General features: G+C 52.1%; 1 protein-coding gene across 1 annotated transcript; it reads left to right on the top strand.

Annotated features, from left to right (window-relative positions):
* Positions 1-1404: 1404 nt before the first annotated feature.
* Positions 1405-26684, top strand: EVPL (envoplakin). Its single transcript, XM_075719842.1, has 22 exons — positions 1405-1526; positions 7670-7769; positions 8271-8425; positions 9109-9232; positions 9897-10022; positions 10330-10368; positions 11121-11282; positions 11912-12019; positions 12701-12796; positions 13288-13413; positions 14345-14491; positions 14624-14778; positions 16305-16402; positions 17236-17417; positions 18184-18362; positions 18805-18943; positions 19524-19717; positions 20241-20391; positions 20982-21065; positions 21151-21261; positions 22288-22380; positions 23235-26684. The coding sequence occupies exons 1-22, from the start codon at positions 1468-1470 to the stop codon at positions 26682-26684; spliced, it is 6078 nt and encodes a 2025-aa protein (XP_075575957.1). The 5' UTR covers positions 1405-1467.
* Positions 26685-27475: the final 791 nt, after the last annotated feature.

Here is a 27475-nt window from a genome sequence, read left to right on the forward strand (position 1 = left end):
AGAGCACCTCCTGTCTTCATGCTTCTGAGATTCTGCTGTGAGAAGCAGGGCCCAAGCTATGATACCACCATGAAAAGGTAGGGCTTTGCAGCTTGTAGAAGAGCAAAACCATAGCAGAAAGCAAGCCCCTTGCAAAGGAGCCTTGCCCCATGTGTGTCTTTCCCTCTCTCCCGAGACAAGCATGATTTGTTTGTGCCAATTTAAAGAGGACCAAGAGGTCACTCAAGAAGTGATGATGGACCTTAGGCCTTTGCCTCTGGCCCTGCGTTGTCCTTGGGCTACAGGAAATGGGGAAGAACAGACACAAACCTGTGTCAGCTTCATGGGTGGCTGGTGCTTACGAGGGGGCTGCGGTTCCCATCCGCTCCTGTCCCCTGCCACCTCCATCCTCTGCCCTACCTCTCTGGTCCTGCACTGGATAAGGATCCCTTTTCACTGCGGGATCCATGCTGGATCAACCTGAAACACAGGGTTCCTGGTTTGTGGGAAACTTTTTGCTTTATCTGAAACCAAGAGGATGTAGGCAACAGCCAGCTCTTGCTGTGGTTTAGGAGAGCTGTGGGGCTGGGAAGCCCCACCATGTAGTACAGCCTGGATGGGGCATCCCCAGGAGCCACGGAGATGCCAGGGTGTTGTTGGGCTGTATGGGGAACCAGTTGGGACTCTGGTCCTTTGCTCTACAGGGGAAAGAGCTGCCCAGAGGCAAAGACTGCTCTAAGGTCTTGTGTAGACAAGGTGTCTAGGCAGAGCCTCAGACCCAGGTCTTTGGGGCTTTGGTACACAAGTTTGTCCCAGAGCCTGAATCCTGCTGGCTGAGGCTCCTGTGATGCCACGCTGGAGCTGGCGACCTTCGTTCTGTCGTGAGCCCTCAGTGTTTTGCTGGAAGCCAGGGCCACCTTGTGCTGAGCCTGGGCCAAAAGTTTACTGAACTGCAAAATAACATCATGTTCTGTGGATTGGTGGTTCCCAAACTGCTACTGCCTTGCAAAACTCTTAGTTTGCTTTGTCTGTAGGGCTTCTGCTACCTCTCTAGCATTTTAAACAGCTAACGCAAGAAGATGCTCTAAAATGTGTTCCAGTAGTTGCAGTGCATTCCCTCAAAGTCATGTTTGCAGACTTTTCCTCCCTGCAAAGGCCATGCTCTCTGCCCCTCCACTGGGAAACTGCTGCACAGTTGCGGCTGTGTGTGCCAAAACATTCTCCAAGCCAGGGCGAGTCTCCCGTTCTCCCTCTGGGGCTCTGCTCTTTCCACCCCAAACTGGTTTTTCGAGTAATTTTTTCATATGTGCCTCCATCTCTGCTGCTGCACACCTGCGTTTGGGGAGGAGCCTCCCAGAAACTGCTCTTTAGCGTGCCGCCGACCTTCCCTTGCTGAGTCTTGTCATTCCATCCTGACAGACCAGAGCAGAGAGCCAGCACCCACGATAACTTTGCAGACTCCAGGAGACCAGCTGGGACCTCGCCAACATGTTCAAGGGGGTGGGCAAAGGCTCCCCGAGCAGAAGTTCCCCTGTCAAGCCTAGCAAGTAAGTGCAACTATTCTCACTCTAAGCTGTCCTGTGGACCCTGGGGGGAGATGAGGGAAGAGTGCTTGATGTCTCCTAAGCCACCCTAAGAACCAACCCTCTTTGTGGAGCAGCCAGAAGGTTGGGGCTTACTGGGAGCTGCTGCCAAAAGATGCTGCCCCAGCTGTTGTCCTTGTCTTTGGTGGGTTTTGCACTCCAGCCCAGAAGTTTGTGTGCAGCCCCTGGGATGTGTGGTGCCTGAAGATGTGCTTAGAGCTGTGTTAATTGAGCAGGGAGGTGCAAAGCCCCTTTTGGGCAGGTATGAGTACAGAGTGTCAACGTAGCCTCTTTGCCTGGGTGGAGCAAGATCTGCTTGATGGTGACACAGATACCAGCCTGGATTTGAGATCCCTGGACTCACTGGTTGTGTGAGGTTGGTGTGAATGCTGCCCTGGGAACCCTGGAGAAGGATGCTCAGTTTGGTGTTGCTCGGGTGGTGAAGATGGGCGAGGAGTGGGTTTGCTGGTGACTGCTCTAATCCATCCTGGTGACAGGCTGGGTCTCTGCAGATCAAACAACTGAGGTTGCCTCTTTTAGGCCTGTCTGAGGCAGCACCAAAAGGATCTAACAGCCATGTTCTCCCTGAAGAGACTCCCTTGCTTCCTGGGAGCAAGATGTGTGATGAGATCAGGATGCTTCTCTGGGAGGGGGTGCTCCTGCAGAGAGAGTGCTCATCCCTCCCTTCAGCTGCACTTGCTAAATCAGGGTTATTTTCCACCTTCCCTCAGCAATTTTGCATTTTGCAGTGTTAGTGGACTGATTCTGTGGGAATCCCAGCCCCCAGCCAGGATTAGAGGCTGAGGAAATCGCAAAGGCGTTTGTTTTGAAGAGGAGGGGACCTGCAGGGAGAAGGTGGTGCTGGCCCCATAACTTGGGGCCACCAACAGCAGCAGCCCAGGAGGGTGTGTGTACAGATGCCTGGGTGGACCACAGCATGTTGCTGGCACGCAACTGCACCGTTTATGGGGGCCAAGCCCAATGTTAGCAAACAGCCACTGAGGAGGGTGGTGGCCCGGTGCTGGTGGGCAGTGCAGTGGGACCTGGGGAGAAGAGGAGTCCCACAAAGACTGAGGCTTCCCCATGCAGATGTTAGGAGCTGGCCCCCTGCCCCGCTGTAGGAAGCTTCTGCCTCAGTGGAGCTGAGCACTCGCAAACTGATCACAAAGACAGACTTGGGGCTTTGTTGGGGCCTGACTGCAGTGGGACGCCTCCCCAGAAGCCCCGGAGCTGTGTCAGCCTCTGTTCTTAGTCTTGCTAATGTAATCTATCCACCTCCCCAGCTGGCTTCCGAGCCTGGGGTGGGGATTTCTCATGAGGCTTCCTGGCACAGCTCGCTGCAGCCCCTGTGGTGCCCCAGGAGGGTTTGGGCCAGGTTCTTCCCCAGTGTGAGCCTCTTGGGATAACTGGAGTTACATCCTGGTGAGACCTCACGCCTCTTCTCTGTGCAGGATGGAGGCTGGAGCCAGAAGCACAGCAATTACTAAGCTAGTTGTGCTTGTTTTAGGAGGCACCAACCATCAGACAAAGGCTAATTCTTCGGTCATGGCCCGGGGCTTGGTCAGTGCCCATATTAGCTGAGAAAATGAAGGTGAATGAGTTGTCTCAGGAGCAGCTCCTAGCACACCCTCTGCAGATGGCCCCAAGAAAATATTGGTGGCCCATAGCTGCTCTCAGCAGCAGCTGAGATTCCCTGCCTCTGGGGGTTCATGATTAGCAAGTGCCACTGCTGGCATGGACCACTAGAGAGGTACCTCGTCTTGGTCCTTGGGACCTTGGTGTTGAGCATCCTGGCTTGCCAGGGCCCTTTGCTGTCTCCATTTGGTGGATGCATCCCAGGGAGGCAGTAGCAAGTGCAGGTTTGACCCAAGGGACATCTTTGCTGTGCCCTGCTCTAGGAGGAGGCAGACTGCGGGGCTGAAAGGGAAAACTCATGAGAAGGTGGAATTGAATCAGATCTGGCTGGACTGGCTGCCTGGGTGTGATCTTGACAAAGGCTGTGGGTGATTTTGGAGGTGGATGGCAAGTCGTCTCCTGGGATTGCTGCTTCTGCCACTGCCTCCCTCTGCTTCTCCCCAGTCAGTCTAGAGCAGCATGGTCCCTGTGGGGACAGGCACAGGCTCAGGGCACTAACCCAGCACTGGTGGGGTGTTGTTGGTGGTCTGCTGTGAGCAGCTCGGGCTGGCAGATCAGAGCGTGTGAGGACTTCTGCATGTCGGGGAGAACAGACTCAGCTTTGGGGTCTGCCTTGCGGCCATAAAGCAAAGTCCTTTGGAAGGAAGGGATGGAGGGATTTGGGGACTGAAGAGGGTGGGTGCTGTGGTCCAGCCCAAACATGCTCTGGCAGGAGTGACTGGGAGTGGGGGATGGTCCTGCTCCTGCTAAGGCACACCATCCTTTGTGTGCAGTTGGACTGTCTAGGAGGCAGAAAGTGGTATGAGAAATGAACCAATTAATAATGATAATAATAGTGCTCTGCCTCTTCTACACATGAGATAGCCCTAGGGAGGAGGCCTGCCCCGGCTCTTGAGGAGGAGCAGCAGGAGGAGCTCTTCCAAGCCTTGCCCTCAGCCATCTCGGCCAGCCCGGGGCTGTGGCTATATGCACACACCATGTGTGGAGTCGGACCCGAGACCCAGGAGGCTGAGGGATGCCCAATGTGAGCATGGGCGAGCTCATGGCTCCTTGTATCCTGCTCGATGCCAGGCTGCCTCTCTGCAGCCCAAGTGTCAGCATCTTCACTCTGAAACATGGAGCCTGGCTGTAGTCAGCTCTCACTGAGTGAGGGCTTCTCCTGGGGGCAGGAGGGATGGGGCAGGAGGGACAGCCCCAAGGAAGGATGGTGACATGGCTCGTGGGCTGCATGGACGGCTGTCAGCGTGGACAGGAGAAGCTTGTGCTCCTTTCAGCATGGTCCGTGGTTGGGATAGGAGGCACTGTGGTGGTTTGGGCCCTTCTCCAAGAGCTCATGGACTGAGCAGGTTCCTCAGTATCGCTCCCACCTTGACCAAGGAGAATGGCAAGTTGGGGGAGGCTCAGCTGAGGACAGCCAGCTTCTCCACCCATGCATTGGTCCTTCCTCAGGCTCCCAGGAGAGCAAGTAGACACCCCTCTCCTCCCAGTACATCCCCTACCCAGCTTCAGTACTCCTCAAGCATCCAAACTGTTCTTTTGCAGACTGAAGTGGCTCAGCTGCTTGCAGGGCTGGAGAGCCCCTTCCAGCCTGGCTGCTGGCTACAAGGTCTGAGTCTCCTCCTCTGCCAGGCTTCCTCCTTTGGCCGGCACAGAGACCTCCTGGCTCTCCGCTCCAGGACACACAGGGGAGACCCCCCCTGCTCCTGAGACAATTCTCTCCAGGAAGCATCACTTCTTCCCTGAAGATCAGGTTGTTTGCAACAACATCCTCATTTCCAATCTCAGGTGCCCTGTGCAGCGCAAAGGCAGTGCAGGCTGGGGATGGGCACGGCTGAGCCCCTGTGACCAGGAGGTTGTTGAGGCCTTTTCAGTCCATAGTTTTGTTGTGGCTTGGCCTAAACAAAGCTGATTAATGCATCTAGCCTTGTGAACCAAGAGATGGGGTGTCCCAGTGTTTCCTTCAGCCAGGAAGGGAATGCCACCAGGAATAAGCAGGGTTTTATTGGTGATCTACCCTCCCTGGGAAGGATGGATTCTCACGTCTCCCCTCTCAGAGCTGCACCTGGCACCCCATTCGTGCTCTTGCCAGGCGGGAGCTGAATTCAGCTAGACCTCTTGGGGCGGACGGAGTCCCCCTGGCACATGGGGAGAGGCGTCCATCCCCTGGGATGGCAGCTAGCCCATGACTCACTCTCTCCTCCCTGCACAGAGATCCTGGGCAGGAAATTTGGGTGGTGCTCAAGTATTTGCTCATGGGACACCACCTCATTCCAGGCGTGTCGGGGATGAGTGGGAGATTGTGTAACCTCAGCAGAGCTTCCAGCCTGCTGCACGCTCAGGCTCACAGGGACCAAGTTATGGTTCTGTGCTGCTCCCATCCACCCTGTTGTGCTGGCACTTGCGGCCATCATTCCTCTCCCTGGGCACTGCAGCTTACCCCAGGAAAGGCGTCCATGGGGCACAGATCGGGTAGAAGGGATGTTTAATGGGATATAAAAGGCACGTAGCAGACCGTGGTGCTTTGATGATGATGATGAATGCCCTGCTCTGTGATCCCTGGAATTACACACTGTAAAAGAGGGCACTGCCAGAGCACAGCAGTCCCCCATTTACTTCGCTGACATGTATTTCACAGGCAGGGAAGCTGAGGCATGGCCAGGAGACTCTGCCAACCCAAAGCTCCCAAGGGAGCTGGGAGCTGCTGTGTCACAGGCCCACACCACCTTCTTGGGAAATCAAAACCATGGGAGGAGTCGGAAAAAGGGGACAGCAGGATGCTGTGAGCAGGAGTGCTGGGGCTGTGCGTCCTCCAGAGTTATGTGAGCTCGGCTGCAGTCAGCATGGGCTGAGCTGATTTAAAACACGAGCTCTGTCTGTGGCATCCGAGTGCTTGGCTTGGGGTGACTGTAACACTCACTGGCACTTTACAGTCACTTGGGGCTGTAATAAATGAACATCACAACATCTGCTCTAGCCTTTGGTATGAACCATGGAGTAGCTGGAGCCATGATGAGGGGCTGGAGCAATGACAGAGCCATTAAAGGAACTACTTCCCCCTGTCCTTTGCTGGATTCAGGGGCTAGGAAGGAAACCACAAGGCTGGAGGGCAGATGTGGGTAGCTCTGCTGCAGGACAGCACCTTTCTCCTACCTTCTTCCTCCACCAAAGGCACGGGGATGGTTGGTGAAGAAGTGTCCCCCCTTCAGCTGACCCCCATGCAATGTCTCATTGCTGCTGCTCAAACTCTTCCCTTCTGGTGTCAGACCCCAGGGTCAGCATGTAACTGAGCTGAGCCTCTGCTGAACTTTGTCCCATCAGTAGTCATCCAAGGGCCTGGGTCCCTGGATGATGCTATCGGTCCACACCTTCCTGCCTCTGCTCGCCCACATCCTGGCAGCGCTGCACGCTCCCTGCCTGAAGGGTAGGGCCGGCACCGTCCCCAGGGGCAGATGCTATTAGAAGCCACAGGATGTGAGGACAAAGGTGGCATCAAGGCTTGTGCTTCCTTGTCCACAGGGAGCTTTGGGGCTGCAGCTGCAGGAACCACACTGTGCCTTGCTGTGGGCTCTGTATCCAGCTGTTTCAGCAGGGCTCTGGGCGCTCATTCACGATAGCAGTGATGGAATAAGGGCCGCGATGGTACCCATCGGTCATGTGATGGCACCGAGGTGCAAGACAATAGGGAACGGTCTGGTGGGGACCTCCAGTGAATTTTCACTGGGGTGAGGAGGGCTGTAGTTGTGCTGTGGCCTTGGGAAATTTGTCCCCAGGCTCTGGCTGCAACAGCACACACAGTGCCCAGAGGGACTTGTAGTCTGCGTAGCAGGTCCTTGTCCACTGTAGGCCAGTCCTGGGGTGGCACTGGCCCCTTCAGCATCTCAGTGGGCTGAACTGCAGAGCATTTTGCATGAAACAAGACCACAGGATGGCAGTTCTGGGTCAGGCTGAAGGCCATCTTGCCTGCCTCTATGAGCAGCCAAGGGCAGACACCCAAGGAAGCACCTCCAAACAGGGCAAGCATGTTGTGCTGCCTCCGCAGGGCGCTCTCCCGGCCTCCAGCCGTCTGTGGCTTCAGGTATCCCCAGCCCAGAAATGGTGCCAGTGCATTTGGGAGCCCTACAGGGATTTTGTTTTTTTTTCCTCCACTGCTTTTTGAATCCACATGACCTTCTGAGCATCTGCAGCATCCTGCAGCAAGGAGTTGTGCAGGTGAGCTGTGGTGTGCAAAAAGCCTCCACCTGCTCACTCTGAACACACCATCTCTTGCCTTCACTTGGCTGAAGGCAACAAGCCAGGCATTGACCACTTGTATGTATCCTTGCCCTTGGCCACAGCTTAGATTCTTTCTTTGGATACCAGGAGGACATGGGGGAAAGGCCTGAAGAACCACGCCTGTGTCAGGTCCTGGGCAGTGATGAAGACTGTGAGAATTGCCTTCACCCACCCCTCTGCTTTGATGCTCCCTCTCTCAGGTCCTCAACAAATGAGCTGGCTGTGCTGATCTCCCGCATGCAGACAAATGCCGACCAGGTGGAGAAGGACATCCTGGAGACACAGTCCAGACTCAAGCAGGTGAGTTGTGGCAGAGGGTGGTGGGAAGGTGAAAGGCTTTGCCTAGAAATGCAGTGTCTAGGATAACAGGTCAGGTGTCTGCTCTGCGCATCAGCTTGCTGGTGCAGGTTTGGGGGCTGACTCGAGGCTGGGGAGGAACAGAGCACCCCGCAGAGCCTCCCAGCCCCTGGGGCTGCATATCAGGGCCTCGCAAATTCTGCCCTTGGTGCTTTCTGCTCAGTGCCTCACGCTTCCCACAGCCAAGGCTGTCTCACCTACAGCAGCACAGCCCTGTGCCTCCCAGCAGCCGTAGAGACAGGCAACCAGCCTGACCCACACTGGTCCCCCTGGGTAGGAAAGATGCTGAAGCAGGCAGTTTGGCCGGGCATACGCTTCCCAGCTGCACCCTTGCACCAGGGTTCCTCTGTGGTCGGTGTGTTGAACATCCAGGCCCTCTGTGTTGGCCAAGGAGAATGTTGTGAGGTCTGTGTGGTCCAACCAGGCTTTTTCCTCTGTCTTCAGGATGCCAGCAATCACCAGAAGAACAAGGCTTTTGAGTTCCAGCCAGAGAATGCCAGGAATCTAAAGGAAGCGGAGACCCTTCTGAAGGACCTCTTTCTGGATGTGGACCGTGCCAAGCAGCTGAAACACCCTCAGGCTACTGAGATAGAGAAAGAGTGAGTACAGAGGGGGACACTGGTGTGATGGGGGCACCGAGCAATTGGGAACCCCCCCAGGATCTAGGCTGAGCTCCAGTTGTTGCCATAAGAGGTAGAGTTTCATCCTTCTTCCGTCTTAAGACTTTAGTCTTAAAATCAAGGCTTCTGCCAATATAAAGGTAGTGGTGTACACAGTGGCTGCTACAGTCATCACCTAAGAGTCCCCAGTCTTATTGGGGAACTCTTGTAAAAGGTACCAGAAGCATGTGGAGCTAAAGGGTGGCCCCAGGCCAAATCCCCTTTTTCTCTGCCTTTCCTAAAATGAATGCCTTTCATTTGGGCAAGCACAGAGTCAGAGGTGGGTATTCAAATGGGAGAAGGGCTTCAGTTGGCCTCTGGGCCTTTGCTGCCCTTCACTCTCCAGCCCTTCTAGGTGGAAATCAGGAGGGAAGAGTTGTTTCCTAGCTGCAAAGGGACAGTCCTGATCTCCCTGCAGCTTCCTCTTGGGTTGTAATTCCCAAGACATCCCTGGAGATGGAGAGCACCAGGACAAGTGCCTCCACTGCTGGAGGAGGACAGTGTCTCAAAGGGACAACAAAGTAGCCTGAGTCTTATGAGTGAGAGCCTGGGCTCCACAAACCCCACCTTGGTTCTCCCCCTTCCAAACTGACACAGACACATGTGCCTTTTCTCCTTGGCAGCATCCAGCAGCTCCACGACCGTGTCATGCAGCTGTGTGCAGAGTACCGGGCCCTCTATGAACAACTGAACATCCCTGATGTGGGGCCCAGGGTAGACTGGGCCAGGATCCTGGACCAAAAGATGGTAACAGCAGCTGTTTTTAGATGTATCTCCAATCTCCCAACTCCTACAAGGCCAGATAATGTCTGCTATTGCCTGTAGGGCTCTGCCAGCCATCGTGTGCTCAGCATCATGCAGGGATATTGGGGGTGGTAGAAGTAACTCTGAGTAGGAGAAGGACTCTCCTCCCACCTCTTAAAACCTTCTGGAGGACCCTCTTGATTGACCCCTTCAGATTAAGGGCTACCAGAGGGGGATCAGGTAGAGATGCCCTGCTGTGGGATGAAAGGATGGGGAAGGTGATGTCTTCAAGGACTTTACAGCTCTACATTCTAGAGTTTCACACTGAAAGGTCTTGGGTATGTGGAGTGCCCAGTTGGGAGTCCACTTGGATTCCCTTGAGAGTTGGATGGTTACTATGTGCATCCAATGCATGTCATCATGGGAAGGGTGGCTGGTTCAGCTTAGGTTTGTACATCAGAGTTATATGGCTTGGTTATCTTTGCCCTGTGTATGGCTGGGGAAATGGCAACCAACAGCAATCACAGTAAACAACAATGAGGTCCCTTCCTTTCCTCCTGGACTGGTATCAGATACCAGATCTTTTCGTACCTTGCCAGCTCTCACTGGGATTTCTCCCTGAAATAAAGTCTTTTGCTTTAGTCTCTGCCTAACTGCTTTTGCACAGAAACAAGTCAACGCAGGACAGTATGGCCCCGGCATGTCAGAGCTGGAAAAGCAAATAGCTGAACACAACATCTTCCAGAAGGAGATTGAAGCCTATGGCCTCCAGATCAAGAACCTCCGCTGTGGGGTAAGGCACACTCCATCCCCTCCTTGTTCCTGTTGGCTTTGCTTGGGACCCCGCGGGCTCTGCTTGCTGTCTGGCTGCGTGTCCCATCTGCTTCTCCTCACGGTGAATATACCCCCTTGTTCTGCACAGGGGAGAGCTGAGCTCAGACACATCAAGCCATGCAGGGACCAGGGAAGTGGTCACTGAATGGTTTCTAAAGCATCTTCCATAAATCAGTTCATCAGCATCTACCACTGATGGTGTTTTGGTAACGGCTTTTTTCTTTTTTTTTTTTTTTTTTTTTTCTCTTGGCCATGTTGTAACGCAGGATGTGGGAGATTTAAAGAGCCAGTACAAGGACTTGCTGGTAAGCTTCTCAGTGGTTTTCTGGACAGATGGGGTCATACAGCTGAGTAACACCTTCCCCGATGGACAGGGAATGCCCAGCTCAGGGCAGGAGCTACCTCTGGTCTTGCACAGTGAAGTCATGTCCCTCATTTTCTTTCCTCATTTCCTCCCCACCTTGGAATGGGTGTAAATTGAGACCACACTCGCTATCCTCAGGGGAATGCTGTGGGTGAGACCTGTGTCTCTGCTCTTCGTGGATCATTGATCTGGAGTTGCCTATCTATCCATGAGCACAGGGTTATGGATGCTGCAGCAGGAAACCCCGTCCCAGCCTACAGGCTGTTCCAAATCAGGATTGCAAAGGTTGAGGCTTGCACTGATCCCTAACAAGGGCTCCAGAGAGGAAACGAGCAGTTGGAGCAAAGGAAGTGGCCAGGAAGAAGGTCCTGGGTTTAGCCAGCTGGGCCCATAAAGGCTAATGCTGAAGAATGGCATTTGTGAGAAAAGTAGCAGAGCTGGGCCAGCTCTCAGACTGCCCAAGGCACCAGCCCACACCTGAGATTCTGGTTAGACAAACATATCCTGTCTGTGAAGGAAGGAAAGGGAACAGCAGCCCCATCAGATAAGAGCAAACAGCAGCAGATGTCTCACCAAGGTCTCTGGGAATCTCCTGCTGGATGTGCAATGTGAGCCGGGTCCTGGGGAGGAGGAGAGAAAAGGGGCTCCTCAGCTTGAGTACCAACGCTGTCTCTCTCCTGTGTGCATGGGCAGAAAGCCTCCATCTGGCGAGGGCAGAACCTGGGCAGCCTGTACCACCACCTCCAGGGCTGCACCAAGGAGCTGGGCTACCTGACAGACCAGCAGACCAGGATCCTGAAGCAGGACTGGAGTGACCAAATGATGGACATCCAAAGCGTGCGTCGGGAGTATGAGGTGAGCTCTTGGGGATGGTAGCTTGTCCTGCCATTGGGGCAGAAGATTTGCAGGGTGGATTCCAGCCTCCTGGACATCTACCACCAGCCCTGAGCCTGGTGCTTTCCCAGGGCAGCCCGATAGCGCTGGCCACAGAAATGGAGGTGGAAGAGACGCTCTGGGTCCATGCTGGATGAGCCACTCTGTCCATGTTGGAGTTAAGGATGAGCCACTCTGTGTGTCCCCTCCTGTCCCCTGAGCTGGCACGTGGGATCATACATTACAGAGCTGTTGGTGAGGCTCAGTGGTCAGAGGGGAGGGAAGGGCTCAGCGTCATGTCAGCCTCAACGTCCAAAGTACAACACCCAGTGACTGCTATATGCTGGGACCAGGAAGAAGAGAGAGATAATTGCTTAGGAAAATGCTCTTTGAATGAATGCACTGATGCTTTCTGAGGCCCAAGCATGTCTAATTTGTTTTAGCTTTGCCTGGCCCCTTCTTTTTTAAAAAACAAACAAACAAAAAACAAACAAACAAGGATGTCTATGCTTTGGGAGCTTTTTCTCTGCTACGTGAGGTTTGGTGCTCCAGGAGACTGCTCTGTGCTCCATGCATGCTCCTACTGTCATGAAGTTTCTCTTCCCCTTTAGGACTTCAAGTCCAATGAGCTACTCAGCCAGGAGGAGTTTGTGAACCATCTTCAGGATGATGGGGATAGGATGATTGAGCTAAAGCACCCAGCTGTCAAGCCTATCCAGGTAGGGAAAGGGGGTCTCCTCCCAAACCCTATAAGAGAATGAGAATGCTTTCCATAATTTGTGGATCAAGAGCCATGAAACAGGTTGGAAGAGACCTCTTCACCTCTTCTGCAGAGCTGCTATGTTACTCTTTCTGCCCACATTGCACTTACTCTACTGCAGCATCTTTCTGCCCACTCCAGCCATGTGGGGAGGCTGGGGGCAGTGCAGGGTCTTCACACTTTCAGAAATCTCCGGGAGACTGTAGCTAAATTCTGTGCGCTGGGAACAGCTCCTGGCCTGGTGTTCAGACGTGTGGTCAATGTGGCCATGTTCATGCTTCTGTGAAACTCCAGCTATGACACAGCATGACCTCTCCCAGGTGAAACCAGCTCCCAGCTTTCAAGGTTGTATTTCCAAGCCTGCAGATGCAGCGGCAAGCCAAGGTGGGCTCACAGCCACCCACACCACTGGAGCTGAGACCCAGTGAGAAATGATGGCTGCTCTGTATGAGCGAGGTCCTTGTGAAGCAGTATGCTTGCTCAGGCTCAGCATCAGGCAATGCCTGGACAGAGCTTTGCCTCCACTCAACAGCAGTGTTTACTCTTCCTCTGATCTCTGGGACTTCTGGGGAAAGGAGACCGCTGGTGGGGGAGGTAGGACTAGCTGGAGCCCACTGAGTTGTGCTCTGTCGCACCACAGGCTCACCAGGAAGCCTTGAAGAATGAGTGGCAGAATTTCCTGAATCTCTGCATTTGCCAGGAAAGTCATCTGAAAAGTGTGGAGAGCTATAAGAAGGTAAAAAGCAATGAGCAGAGCACAGGCCATGGGGCCGCAGGGTCATGCTGGAGTGGGCAGGCTGGGAAGAGAGACAGCAAAGGGATGAGGATAGGAGATCCTTTGCTTGCACCTAGTCAGGGTATTTTGGGGAAACACCCCTCAAAACACAGCCCTTTAGTGCTGCAGTGAAGGACTGGCTCCCAGCTCATCTCATCAGCCCTGTTGTGCTAGTCTTATTTCCTCTCATCTCTTGTCTCATCTCCCTGGCTTGGAGAAGAGGGGCAGGGGCTCACTGTCATTACTTGTGACTCGTCTGTTGATTGGGATTATTTGCCTGTGGCTCAGGTGATAGAGGGTCCTTGTCCAAGTACATGCTCTGAGGGTGGTCTGTAGGGTCTTGCGAGCCCCAGACAGGTTGTGGGAGAGACACTGGGAACTGAGACACCCCACTGGACTTGGGGATAGTAATGTCCTCCCATCCCTGACTGTTTTCCTACCCACACCTCCAGTTCCAGGATGATGCTGAGGCTGTGAGCAGCTCCCTGAAGAAGATGAACTCTGACCTGGACACCAAATACAGCAAGTTCAACAAAGACAGCCCTGGGGTGGTGTCAGACCTGCTGCTTCAGCTGGAGGTGAGGTCTTCAGTGCTGGTGGCACTAACCAGACCGAAGGGGCAAACCAAACGTTACAACCTCCCCAATACATAACAGTGGGGAAGGGGAAGAGGTGGGTAAATAATCCTAGCAGGACAGCTCAGCTGAGCTCTGTTCTAGGGAGGGGGAAGCCCATGGTGATAACTATACTCTGGATGCTGAGTCCCTGTAGCCTCAGAAGGTCCACACTGCTCATGCTGTAACCCCTGGGAAGGCACTGGTCCCCATCAGTGGTACACAGTCAGGCCCCAGGTCACCATCAGAGTAAAGGAGTAGTGCAGAAAGGAGCTGCGCGTTGTCCTAAACATAAGACGTGGATTTAGAGGGCCTGCAGAGAGTGTGAGCTGCTGGCATCCAAGCAGCAGGGAAAGGTCGTCCCATCTCCTCAGCACCCTCATGAGCCAAGAGTAAGGGAGGGAATAAAGAAATCTGACCTCAGGGGCGAGATGCAGATAGGAAAGGAACATTTGCCCGGGAGAGAGGGAGGGGACACGTTCAACATGGTATCTTCCCATGCATGCAACACATTTCACTCCCATGAGGTGCTGGGATCTTGGTACCTTCTGCCACTGGAATGTGGCCACCTCTTTGCAGGTCTCTGTTCCATTTCTGAGAAGAAAAACTTCTCCAGGAGATTTAATATGACAGTGTGGGATCACCTAAGGTTAACTCAGGCTGTGCCTCCAGGGGCAGATCTGCTGTCAGCGAAGGAAACAGAGGAGAGCATTGATCATGAAAAGGGGAAGAAGGGACATGGAAGGGGTCAAGAAAGGAGACACTTCTGACTCTACCCCAGCAGTTACCACACAAGGATGGACAACTGGCCCCAGTATACCCACTGTAGTGTGTCCCTGCCCCTTCCTTCTCATCCAAGCCTGGTCACAACTACTGTCTTCCCTGTTTTGTCTAGAATGAGGAGAAGGCAGTGAAGCAGGCAGAGAAGAGCATCGCTGACCTGAAGAGAAGGAGCAAAGAGATCAGCCCACTGAAACTGCGCAGGATGCGTCCCTCCCAGCCCCTCACCTTGGACACCCTCTGTGACTGGGATGCTGGGGAGGTGAGGGCTTGACTAGCGGTACCCTCAGAAGAAGCAGGCAACTGGATTCTTCTTTGGTTGCCCTGTGGTGGAAGGAACTGGCCTAGTGCTGGAAAGCCAAGCCTTTCATTGTATTTTGTGTCTTTGTCCCAGGTGCAGCTGACAAGAGGTGACACGTATGCTCTGAAGGACAACAGCAACCCAGAGATGTGGGTGGTGCAGAGCAGCACCGGTGTGGTTCAGGAGGCACCCTCTGCTTGCTTCTTCATCCCTCCACCAGACCCCGAGTCCATAGACAAGGTCAATAGGTGAGTCTGCAGTGGAGAGCTTGACCCAGAGAGATGTTCAGACTTGCTCTTAGGTCATAGCAAGCATGACTGCCTCAACTGCAGAGAAATAGCATCTGGGAACAGACCGCTTGACTGTCTAGTATGAAATCCCTCCTGGAGAGGAATTGTTCCCTGCACCCAAGTATCTCATCCAGGTTCCTGCCATTCCTCGACAGCACTGCATGCTGCACAGACCTTGCTGTGAAAGAGTTTTCTGGCAGTCAGGCTTGATTTCTTCACCCAAACATGTGACTTGCATAGGTTTGACTAAATTCATTGCAGAATCAGTCTAGAGCTTGGGACTTGCCAAACAGGACAGAGTTATCTGTGGTATCTCCTCTCAGCCAGCCCCAGCTGGAGACTGAGAAATGTTCCTTGAACCACCACGTAGTTTACTGCTGTTTGCTCAGCCAGCTTCTGTGGTTCCCACAGGATGGGGTGGTGGTGCAGGAAGCTTTGGCATTACCTTTTTAATCATGTCCCCGGGTGCTTGGATAAATCAGTGCTGCTCCACTGCTGCTCAAGTGCTGTGGAAAGGCCCACAGCCCAGATTTAGACTTACTTGGGCATGTCTGTGACAGGAGCCCCAGTCACGCAGATGGGATTACTTAATTGTGTTGCTCTTTCTGAGTGCATACCTCTCTTCACATGTCCCACATTACTGAATCCTTTGGATTTATGGGTTTCATGTGTATTTTAAAACAGAGAAGAAAAAGTTTGCAACATCCTCCTGGATAACAGCTCTGCAGGTGTTGCCTGGAAAACTTCCCCTTTTCAGGTCACATCTGGCAGCCAGTTTCATTTCCCAGTGTTTGCTTCCCTTTCTACATGCAAAATATTTGTCTCTCTGTTTTATTTCCCAGCCTGTTCCACCGTTCAGTCCCTCTGCATGGAGCTATGTCCTGGCCCTGCAGAGGGACAGTCCTCGTCTGACAACAGCCAGGCAAGCTGGGACTTGCTGGTTTTAGAGCACAACGTTTAGCTGGAGCAGTCCATAGCAGGGACATGAACTAGCCTGGGCCTTCACAGGCCCGTCCTCCTGGTTTCATCAGTCTTCTCCCACCCAGAGATTTTTTTTTTTGGTCCTTCCAGCTCCTGCTCATCCCAGCTCTAGTTTCATTAGAAGGGAACCATCCTTACAAATGAGAGTTGGTGTTTCCAGGGCTGCAGCCACAGAAGCTGCTACATGTACTCGCTTCCCATGAAGCGCTGCAGTGATATGAAAGAAATTTTCAGCTTTGTTAGCATCTGGCAAGAATTGGGAAACACTGGCTCCATGGGGAGAAACCAGCTGCTTGAACCAACCGGCTGCTCTTGCTGCTGTCCCCTTTCCTAAGGGACATCTCTGAGTTACAACAGGCTGCAGGCTCCCAGCCTGCCCCTGCCTTGGGGAACACCTTCCCTGGCAGAGGCATGGAACTGCTCCTGGGCTGGGCTCTGTCGAGGCTTGCTCAGCACAGCAGTTTCTCATCCTGCTGGCTGATGCTGCTCCTCTCTGCTCACAGGCTGGAAGGGGAACTGAACACCGTGAAGCAGAAGCGAGCAGCGGTTCAGAGCACCCTGAGACGCAGCCAGAAGGAGCAGGTTCAACCCAGCCAGCAGGGTATGTCAGCTGGTTAGTCAAGCCCACTCCAAAGCAAGCCCATGCACCTCCCTTGCAGAGCTCCCAGACCTGGTTGGAAGCAGAGCACCCACCCGGGCAGGCAGAGGTGGGCGTGAGGATGCCTTCTGCTCGATGGAAAAGAGCAGCCAATGGGAAAACCTGACTCCTGGTGCTGCCAAGGACTCACTGTGTGATATTGGGCAATTCACTTAAACTCTGTTGCCCTTCTCAAACCTCTGAGATCCATCTCCATCAACAGCTGCAGAGTATTTAGGGTTACAGGGGGATATGCCTATCTAGAAGCCTTAATTAAACCTTGTTTGGGATCTGAGTTCCTTGCAGTTAGCTTCCCTAGCTGGGGGTGGTGGAAAAAGCAGGCAGCCATGGCTAAATCCTGACCCCTGGCTAGCTGTGTCACTCCCAGTGCTGTAGTTCAAAAAGCTCCCAGCGAAGCTGAGCCGGGATGTGTCTGTGTGGCAGCACAAGGCTGTCTTCTGTCCCTCCTTTGGACTTGAGCTCTGGCTGGCCAGGGCAGAGCTAAAACCATTTTTCTAAGCCTTTGCCATGGGTAGGCACACACATGCACATGATGCTCTGCAGATTAGAAACATTAATGGAATTGTTTATGGTTGCATCAAAACCCCATGCTCAGGAGAAGCCTGTGTGCTTCAGAGCTGCAGAACATAAAGGGCAGAGCTTTGCAGCAGGGTTGTCATGAGAGGGAGTTGGAGCTTTAGGGACCATGTGTGGGAGAGCTCGGGGAAAGGGCTGTGCACCAAGACTGGTTTGGCAGATGAGAAATGGGGCTTAACCTAAGTTGTGTCTCACTGCAGCTCTGTCCAGGAGCCCCCCTGTAGTCCAGGATGATCCCCAAGCTGACCAGCTTCTTGGTAGCCTGGATCGTGTTGGCAAGGACCTGGTCCAGGTAGAGAAAGAGGTCTTGAACCGAGTGAGGTCTCCAGTGAACTACAGTGACCCCACAGATGACCTTGCCAGGAGGATCAAACACCAGCAGGTGGGTGCTGCTGCGGGCAGGTTGGAGCAGAATGAGTTCAGTAGTGCTGTGTCCTTGGCCCAAAACAGAACTGACATAGGAATTACACAGGAGATGACAGCCAGTGCTTCAAAGGAGCTGCAGTTGCAAGGGTTTCAGGCTGGCTTGAGCCTTTGAAATGGGACAGGTTAAGCCAAACCCTAAAGAAGCGCAGGTTCTTCCCTTGGCTCACCTCTGTAGCAAGATGGTCCATTCATTTCAGAGCTGTGGACCAGGCACTGGTCTTGGGGAGTCCTCAGCCTTGTCGTGGGGATGCTGTCACCCTTCAATCTCTAGTCTGTAGCATAAAAGATAACGGGATAGAGGGAATTAATCCAAGGACCAGCTTTGGCTCACCTGGTAGGGAGTGCAGACTGGTAGGTGTGGGTGGGACAGGAAAAGAGGCAGTGCCCTGGAGCCCCCCTCCTTTCCTCTGGGATAAGGTCTGGGTCTGTAGTAGTTCAGCTTGTTACATCTTCTTCTGTGGGTTTTTATCTGGCCCTGGCAGAAGGATGGACTTGGGCAGGTAGGTTTCTTCCATCTTTGTCTGGTTTGATCTCTTTCCCACACCCTGACATTGCCAGACAGCCACAGTTTGGATGGGGCTGCGCCCCAAGGGCCAACACCTTATGAGAGGGCTACCGCACCCTTAGCCCCACAGCAAAATCCGCCCCTGAGGGAGACATGTTTTTCACAACAGCACTGTTATGGCTGTATTGGGTGACTCTGCTCCCATCTGCTGTGCCAGGAAACAACAAAGAAACTTGAGAACCTGGGGGCAGCCAAGGATGCCTTGCAGAAGGAGTGTGAGACCTACCTTTCCAAGAAACCCACCAGCACCTCAGCTTCCCAGCTTCCTGTCACATTGAATGCCCTCAGGAACAAATACAATGATGTCAGTATGCTCTCCAGCCTGTACAATGAGAAGTGAGTGACGGGGAAGGCCTGATGGGGATGAGGGAAGGAAGTCCTTGCACAGAGGTGTCAACACAAAAGCTTGAGAGAAAATGCTTTTGGTCTATATGGGCGTTGGTTGAGGTCCATCCAGCCTAGTACAGGTTGGAAACCTCCCATCCGTCATCCAAGGCATCTCTGAAGGAGTTTCTGTATGTAATCTGTGGTCAGATCCCTCCACTGTGGAAAGTCCACCACAATAGGTGTGTGTCCCAGCTATGCTGTGTGCGGTGAAATGCAATACATCTGACTTCTGGGCAGCATGACAGGGTTGTGAGCACATATTGCTTGTTCCCTGCCATGCCGTAGAAGCTCTGATGTTAAATAAGCTTAGACATGTAAAATCAGACAGAGAAAAGGAGAAGAATGGGGTCTTCTGTAGCTAACCTTGTCCTGTCATTTTTCTTTTCCCCAGGGCTAAGGCTGCCCTGAACCTGGAGACTCAGATTGAGAACACAGACAAGATCGTGAGCACGTTTGAGGCCAAGCTGGCCCAGGATAGCATCATTCCTGCATCCCCCAATGCCCTGCAGGATCGGGCCAATGATCTGCAGGTAGGAGAACATCAGGCTCTTTGTTAGGGAAGGGAGATCTCTGAGGTCAGGTAGCAATGGTGGGGAGAGCTGGACTTTGATTATTTGAGCACTCTGACGCACCAGCAGTGAAACCTTTCTAGGGATTTGTTCCTTGAAGACTTTACATTGGTCTTGCAGGCTGACTTCCACTCACTACCTAGCAAAAAGCTCTGTCCCTCCCAGGCTACCTTTGGGGTGCCTAAAATATACGATGAACCTCTTAGCATATAACCTCTGTTGCTCTGCCACACACCCATCCCTATTCTTTCCTGCTCCCGTTCTCCCTGCCCTATCGTTAGCTCTCACCCTTGACTCACAGTGACCCTTTTTTGCCATCCCCAAAACTTCTCCCTTCTGCTCCATGCATCATCTAACTCACCCTGCTTCCCACCTTCTTTACTGAACAAGGCTCACTGCTACAACTCTTCAATAATGCATGTCTATTTTGGAGAGCTTGACTAGTCCCCAGGTGCTGCACAGTTAGTAACAGTGTTAAGGAGGGTATTTCTGGTTGGTGCCTCAACTGGTGCGTACCTGGAGGTGTCTTTTTTGCCCGCAGAAAATGAAGCGGGACCTGGTGGCCCAAGAGGACTGTGTGCTGAAGCTGAACCGGGGGCTCAAGGATGCTGAGCACAGCTGCGGTGCTGTGCAGAACAACTTCCAGGAGTACTGCCCTGACCTGCCCCGGCAGAAGCGGGAGGTGCAGCTCCTCAACGATCGCTACCATGCTGTTGCAGACCAGCTGGATCAGCGGTGAGGAACTATGGCATCATCTCTTCTCCTCTTAGCCAACATGGACCAGCATTAGTCAGAGTCCCAGGAGTATGTTCTTCATTGCAGGACCCTGATCCTGACCACTCTGCTGTAATACTGGGGACCAGGTCTGTCCTGCTGTGTAGTTGCCACTTTCCTATGCACAGCATAGGCTTTGAGCTTCCAGAGAGCCGTACGAAGCCAGTCTTAAGTAGCTGACTGCTGGCCTCTGCCTGACCCAGTGACCCTACCCAGAGAGACCCTGGTGCTTAACGGTTCTCACGGGCATTGCTGCTGGCTGCCTGCCTTTTTTCTTCTCTCATCTTCCAAGTTGTGTTCATGCTGCAGTAGCAGACCTGATGTGCACAGAGTTGTGCTCCCCACTCAGGGACCAGTTGTCACCATCTTGTTTTTGTCATCTTGGTGTTTGTTGTGACATTCTCACCATAGTGTCTTTTTGGGAACTTGCACATGAATCTTTGCCTTTCCCCTTAATGTTCCTGTTCACCTTTGTGCTGTGCAGAGAGAAGACCCTCAGAAATATCAGCCTCACCTACCAGCAGTTCCAAAACTCCAATGAGAACCTGATGTTCTGGATGAACAACCTACCCAAGCACCAAGTGAAGACCAGTGATGGGCCAAGCCAGATCAATTACAAGCTGCAAGCGCAGAAGGTGAGTTCCAGGGCAAGGGTCATAACCTGTAACGTTACAGGGATGGGGGAATTTGCTTGTGAATGGTATGTGAAATAGTGCCAATCAGCTCCTGGTTGTGTGCTCCACCCGACACAGTGAATGAACTAGAACAAGTAAACAACGGATTGCAGCCTACAGATGATGTATCTTGCTCCGCTGCATTCATCTACAGTGTTGGTGTCCTCATCTATGCTAGTCACGCCCAGGTTGATATCCTCTCCACAGAGAGGACACACTGAGATCCTGAAAGATTGCACCTTGGGCTGAGATGTTCCATCTGGGCCCTGCATCTTTCTTTCCTTGAGCAGATCCTAAGATGACTAGCTCAGATGATGAGATGTGAAGGTCTCTGTGTTGGCTGGTATTTATCTTGTGATAAGTCAGTGAGGCAGGTCCTGAGCCAGTGAGAGTGCTGCTGAGATCCTCTAAAGCCCAGGAGGCTTTCCTAAATGTCCTCCTGTTCCCACCTTGCCTTCGGTACCAGGCTGAGCTACCTCTCTTACCTGCCAAGAGTATTACTGGATTGCTGTATCTCAATCTGTCCTTAACATCATGTGTCTCTCCTGCAGAGGCTGGTGGAGGAGATTGGAAGCAAGGAACCCGAGAAGAACGCAGTGGTCAGACTATCCCGGAATGTGCAGTCCACCCTCAATGTATGGCTGGGTTTTCCCATGTAGCTCTCCCTTAGTGTCTCACTGGAGAGATCCCAACTGATTCTTCTGTTTCTGCTCTTAACAGGACTATGAACTCCAAGCAGGCAAATACAGCTCTTCTCTGGACCCTACCCTGACCGACTTCGCTGCAAAGAGGCTGCGTGTGACCCCCCTACAAGAAAGCATCCAGGCCCAGGTAAAATGTTAAAATGAAGGCATGGAAACTGTTGCCTAGCTCCTTACCCAAGCCACATGTGCTCTGCAAGGCCTTAATCCATTCTTCCAGCCACAGCTAATCATGGTCCTAATCCCAAGGACAAATGTCATCAGGGATCTCTTTGTCTATGGTGCAAAGCAGCACGTGAGATCCAGAATTAGGGCTGTGTCTGGTACCTTTCGTTGAGAGTGCTGATGATGCCTCCTTGCCATATTGTGTGTGGGCTTGCACAGGCATCCCTTGATGCAGATGAATTTGATGTTCTCCTCCAAACCCTTTTATTTAAACATTTTCTGCATTTGGGATCAACAAGAATAATGTAGATTGTTACTGTTTTGCCAGATCTCCTTGAGATTTGAGTATGACTTGCTATTTAAATATAAAACAGGTCTCTGTGTAGAAACAGCTCTATTTCCAGAAGAATCCAATTCTTTTTCTAGAAGTGGGTTTAGAGGAGGCCTTCAAACCTTTGTCTCAGCCCTGCAGAAGCATGGCAAAGAGCACGTTATTTTCCACCTTTCTGAGTATTACTGCTGGATGGTGTTGGTTGTGTCACATTTTCTCCAAATGTGGGGACCTGTTTTAGTAGTGCATTAAAGACTGACTTCCATCTACCTGGGCAGAATAGGTGAGCAGGTACTGGGGACAGGACTGAGCCAGAGCTCCTGTGTGCTTTTCCCAATTACACTCCAGTTCCCCTGCATCACATTGGGCTATTTCCCAACTGCCATCCATGCGTGGCCCAAGATGAATTTGGAAGTCTGGACCCTGTGTAGGCTAGCAGGCATCTAACAGGCATTCAAGTAAAGGGGACAGGATCTCCTACATGAATCCTTAACTCTGTGTCTCAGTTTCTCTAGAAAGTCAGATGTGAAGACACTAATGCCTTGAATAGTGCAGTACACAAAATGCATCCAGGTGAAAGGAGGGGTGGGAGAGTGTGCCATCCAATAAAGCTGTGTCAGGGTGAGGGGGACAAGGCTCTCACCACTGTTTCTTTTTCAGGAAAATGATGTAACCAAGCTTTACATGGAGGTGGCAGCAGAAAATAAACAGCAGCTCAGCCGGCTGGAGTTTGCCAAGAGGATTGTTGAGAAGGTACCAGCTAACAGCTCATGGCATGATCGGGGTACTCTAGATTGGGGTTTGAAATGATCTTTCCAAAGCTGTCAGCAATCTATTAAGCCTGGGATCCCCCCACCCCTCCCCGGCTCTCCACATCCAGGTGTGAGGAAGGACAGGAATGGAAACCCCTGTGAGAAAAAGACCACGAGTAACCACAGTTCCATTGACACTCATCTTGGATTGTGACATTCATCACCTATGTGGGCCCTCAACTGTTTACTGAAGCTGTAGTTTATGCTAGTAAAAAAGATTTGAATTAGGGCTCTTAAGTCCTGTTCTCAGCTATATCTAATCAATGTCCACAGACTGATAATTCTAGATTTGTCTGTGGATGTGGTTGGAATTTAGCACTCACAACCTTTTGGAAACAATTCAAAGCAGTATGACTTCCATGCCTTTCTAGGGCTTGATTCACCTGTAGGAAAGGTCTCCAGTCTGGATGGCTTTCATTCAGTGTGCTCAGGAAGGACAAGAGATTAAGCTGGAGAGCTCTGTGATGTTACCATGAACCAGCTGCACAGCAGGGACTGGCCATGTTACCCCTCCCTCAGCTGCAGATACAACAAGGCAGCACAAAGCACCTTTGTGGACCGCTGCAGCACGTCCCTGACAAGGGGAAGACACATCACATCAGTTGCTTGAGATGGTGGGAATGTGTCCCTTATTCGCCATTTACAAGCAGCCTTATTTGGAGGCTCTCTGGGGTTTCTGTACCAGTTCTGTCTCCTACCATGCCTTGACACAGAAAAGGCCTCTGTGCCAGATTCAAAGAGTGACTCAGTTTCCCTGCCTTTTTTTTAAATTCTTTTTTGTTTTTTTCCTTGCAGAAGGAAGTGCATGAGGACATTGAAGCTGTATATGAGCAAACTCAGCAATCTGAAAACAAAGCCACAACAAGCAGGGAATCTGATGGGTTGAAATCGCAGCTGGAGGAGGAAAGGAGGAAAGTGGCCAAAATTGAAGAGGACCTGGAAGAACACAGAAACAAGCTGCTAATGTTGAAGACTCAGAAGCCCATTGAAAGAGTGGAAGAAAAGGAGGTGATAGAATATTACAGAGACCCACAGGTGGAGAGCAACCTGTCTAAGATGGCACAGCAGATTGAAGAGGAAGGCAAAAAGAGAAAGAGCCTGCAAGAAGACATTGAAGTGATGAGCCAGAAGCTTGCCCAGATGGAGAGTGAGAAGAAGGCCATTCCTGCCCAACTCCTCACCAAAGAGATCACAAAAATTGAGAAAGATCCAACCCTGGATAGCCAAGCAGCCAGTCTTCGTCAGGAGATCAAACGACTCCAGGAGGAAAGCTTGGCTGCTGCTTCCGAACTTGAGCACTGTAAGAGAGAGCTGCACATGCTGGAGCGAAAGCAGCCCAATATCCGGGAGAAAGTGGTGGTGAAGGAACTGATCAAGCTGGAGAAAAACCCAGAAATGCTGAAGTCTGTTAGGACCCTACAGCTACAAATTGATGAGGAATCCTTCAAAAGGAAGTCTGCAGAAGAAGCAATAGTGAAGGTGAAGAACAAGATTGAGGAGGTGGAAAGACTAATTGAAACAGCAGAACCCAAAATTATTGTTAAGGAGGTGAAGCAGGTAGAGCAGGACCCAGAGTTATTGAGAGAGTCTTCCAAGCTTAAAACTCTGATCGAAGAAGAGAGGAGCAAGAACTTGATGCTTACAAGTGAGCTGGGAGAGCTGCAGAGCCAGTACAGTATTGCAGAGAAGCAAAAACCAAGGATAGAGGTTAAAGAGAGGGTCAATGAGATTTTCCTGGTGGACCCTGAAACAGAGCGGCAAATTGCACACCTGAAAAGGGAGCTACAGGAAGTTACTCTGAAAAGGACAAAGATTGACAGTGAAGTGGAAGAGGCATTAGCAGAGCTCAATGTCCTCAGGTCACAGAAACCAGTGGTGGAGCTTAAGGAGGTTATAGAGGAGGTGGTAAAACATGAGAAGAGTCCAGAGATTCTTAGAGAAATTGACAGGCTGAAACAACAGCTCAATGAACTAGTGAACACCAATGGCAGGACCCAAGAGCAGCTCATTAGGCTGCAGGGTGAAAGGGATGAATGGAAGAGGGAGAGATCCAAGGTGGAAACCAAGCTGGTCAACAAGGAAGTTATCCGATATGAGAATGATCCACTCTTGGAAAAAGAAGCTGATCGCCTCCGTCAAGAAGTGCGTAACATGTCTCAAAAGAGGAGAGCTGCAGAGGATGCAATCTATGACTTGCAGAATAAATACATGCTACTGGAGAGGCGAAAGCCAGAGGAAAAGGTAGTTGTCCAAGAGGTGATACTGACTCAAAAGGATCCAAAGCTCCGAGATGAGCACACCAGGCTGAGACGGAGTCTGGATGAGGAGGTGAGCAACAGGCGTCGTCTGGAACGTGACGTGCAACAGGTTCGTGCACTGGTGGAAGAGCAAGAGAAGTTGCTCAACTTTCAGGAGGATCGAAGCAAGAGGCTTGCACTGGAGAAGGAGATGAGACAAACTACGCTGAGAATAAAGGAGCTGGAGGAGAGCCCATCCCCAGTGCAAGAAAAGATCATTATGGAAGAAGTGATCAAGTTGGAGAAGGATCCAGTCCTCGAACAGTCTGCCAGCAACCTGCGCTTGGAGCTGGACCGTGAGAAGATGGAGGTGCTGAACTTGCAGAGAGAATGCAAGAACCTGCAGATGCAAGTTGATGTCCTGCAGAAAACAAAATCCCAGGAGAAGACCATCTACAAGGAGGTGATTCGAGTGGAAAAGGACAGAGCACTGGAGAATGAACGTGCACGCATCTGGGAGCTGCTGAACAGGGAGAGAGGGGCCAAGCAAAAGGCAGAAGAGGAGGTAAGGCGGCTGAGGGAGAAGATAGAGAGAGCTGAAGGCATGAAGAGGACATGGGCTCGTGAAGAGACAGAGCTGCAGAAAGCCAGGAACCTGGCCATCCAGGAGAGAGCCAACTTGGAGACTGAACTGCGGGAGCTGGAGAGGCAGAAGCAGCAGAAAGTCCTCTTCCTTCGAGAGGAGTCCAAACTGCTCAACCAACGGACTGAGAATGACAGGCAGAAGAAGAAGCAGCTGGAACATGAGTTTTCCCTGCTGGAGGCAGACATCCTTAAGGAGAAGGATCAGATCTACAACAAGGAGAGGTTCATTCGAGATCTCCAGTCAAGGGTCAACCGGGAAGAAATCAGTCATGAGACCCAGATGAGAGAGACGAACCTCTCCACCAAGATCTCTATATTGGACCCTGAGACAGGGAAGGATATGTCCCCTTACGAGGCCTATAAGAGAGGTATCATAGACAGAGGCCAGTATATCCAGCTGCAAGAGCTAGAGTGTGACTGGGAGGAAGTCACCACCCTGGGCCCAAACGGGGAAGTCTCAGTTCTCCTTGACAAGAAAAGTGGGAAGCAGTACTCCATTGATGATGCACTAAGGCTGAGGAGGATCACAAAGGAGGAGTACCAGCTGTACCGGGATGGCAAGATTCCCATCTCTGAATTCGCCTTGCTGGTGGCTGGGGAATCCAAGCCTCCCCCATCCCTCTCTATTGGCTCCATCATCTCCAAATCCCCACTTTCATCACCCACCACCCACCAAACCCAAAGCTTTTTCCCCCCAGCCTCGCAGAAGGGCTTCTGTGATGACACATCCCCCATCGCTGGGGTGTATGACACCACCACTGACACCAAGTACAACATCAAGACTGCTGTTGTGAAGAAGCTGCTTGATCCCATGACAGCTCAGAAGCTCCTGGAAGCCCAGGCTGCCACAGGGGGCATCATAGACCTAATTTCTCGGGACCGTTTCTCAGTCCACAAGGCGATCGAGAGGGGGCTGATTGACAGGACCTACATGCAAAGACTGCTCAATGCCCAGAAAGCTTTCACAGGGATTGAGGACCCGGTGACAAAGCGAAGGCTGTCTGTGGGAGAAGCAGTTCAGAAGGGATGGATTACCAAGGACAGCGCTTTCCCCTATCTGGAGGTCCAGCATCTAACTGGAGGGCTTATCGATCCTAAGAAAACTGGTCGCATCCCCGTGCTCGAAGCTGCCCAGACAGGGATGATAACAGGCGACCTGGCCAACAGGCTCCAGGACGAGTCCAACTATGAAAAAGATCTCATTGACCCTGTCACTAAAGAGAAGATAAATTACAAGGAGGCCATGGCTCTCTGTCAGAAGGATTCACTGAGCAGCCTCCTGCTGCTCCCAGCCACGTCTGAGGGGTATCAGCGGTACCACCAGGCAAGCCGTTCCCCCAAGCTCTCCCGGTTCAGGCACTGAATGGGTCCAGGGATGTACGGGATCTGGTTTCTTCAGGAGTTCATCCCTTCAAAACACTTCTCCCAACAGAGGCAGCAGCGATCACAGGAACGGAGCATCTAGCATTTAGGGCTGCATACTCTTCTATCTTAGCTATCTCTGCTTCCCAACGCAGCTTAGTTGTGCGAGGAAGAAAGCGTGATCGTGAGCGTGTGAGGGCCTGACACACAGGGGTCCCTGCAGTCCCCCGGGTGCTGCTGTGACAGTAATGGGGGGTTGATTGCGAGAACTCCACTGGCAGTAGGTAAAATGTGGTTATGCCCAGGAAGGGGGGAGAGCCAGAGTGTTTCCATTTGGGTCGTTCTTCTGCATGCAATAAACATAGAAAGTGCATCTCTCTGGCTGTGTTGTCTCTGCAGGCTGAGGCTGCAAAGTGGCCGAAGGCATGGCTAGTCCTCCCCCCGTGCAATCCTATGCCCTGCAGGCCAATCTACAAAGGGTTTGCAGAGTCTTGCTCCCCCTGATCTCACAGCACTGAACCCCCTTAATTTCTTTCTGCATGCAAGTCTGTATTCTTAAAGATTTTGTTATATTTGTCTTTAAAACTGAAAACCAATGGGACTTTGCTCCCTAGTCATTTGGACACCTCTGAAAGAGGGACTTGGTCGCCAAAGGGTGCAGTTCCATGTTATGTTTAATCCAGTCTAAGTGCAGGCAGCTACCAAATGGAGCAGCCCCGCTGTCCCCTCCAGCTGCCTGTCCCTGGTGCATCTCTGGCTGCAGACCAGTGATGGTGTTGGCTGTACAATGAC

Source organism: Pelecanus crispus, chromosome 12, assembly GCF_030463565.1.
Source record: "Pelecanus crispus isolate bPelCri1 chromosome 12, bPelCri1.pri, whole genome shotgun sequence".
Taxonomy (NCBI): domain Eukaryota; kingdom Metazoa; phylum Chordata; class Aves; order Pelecaniformes; family Pelecanidae; genus Pelecanus; species Pelecanus crispus.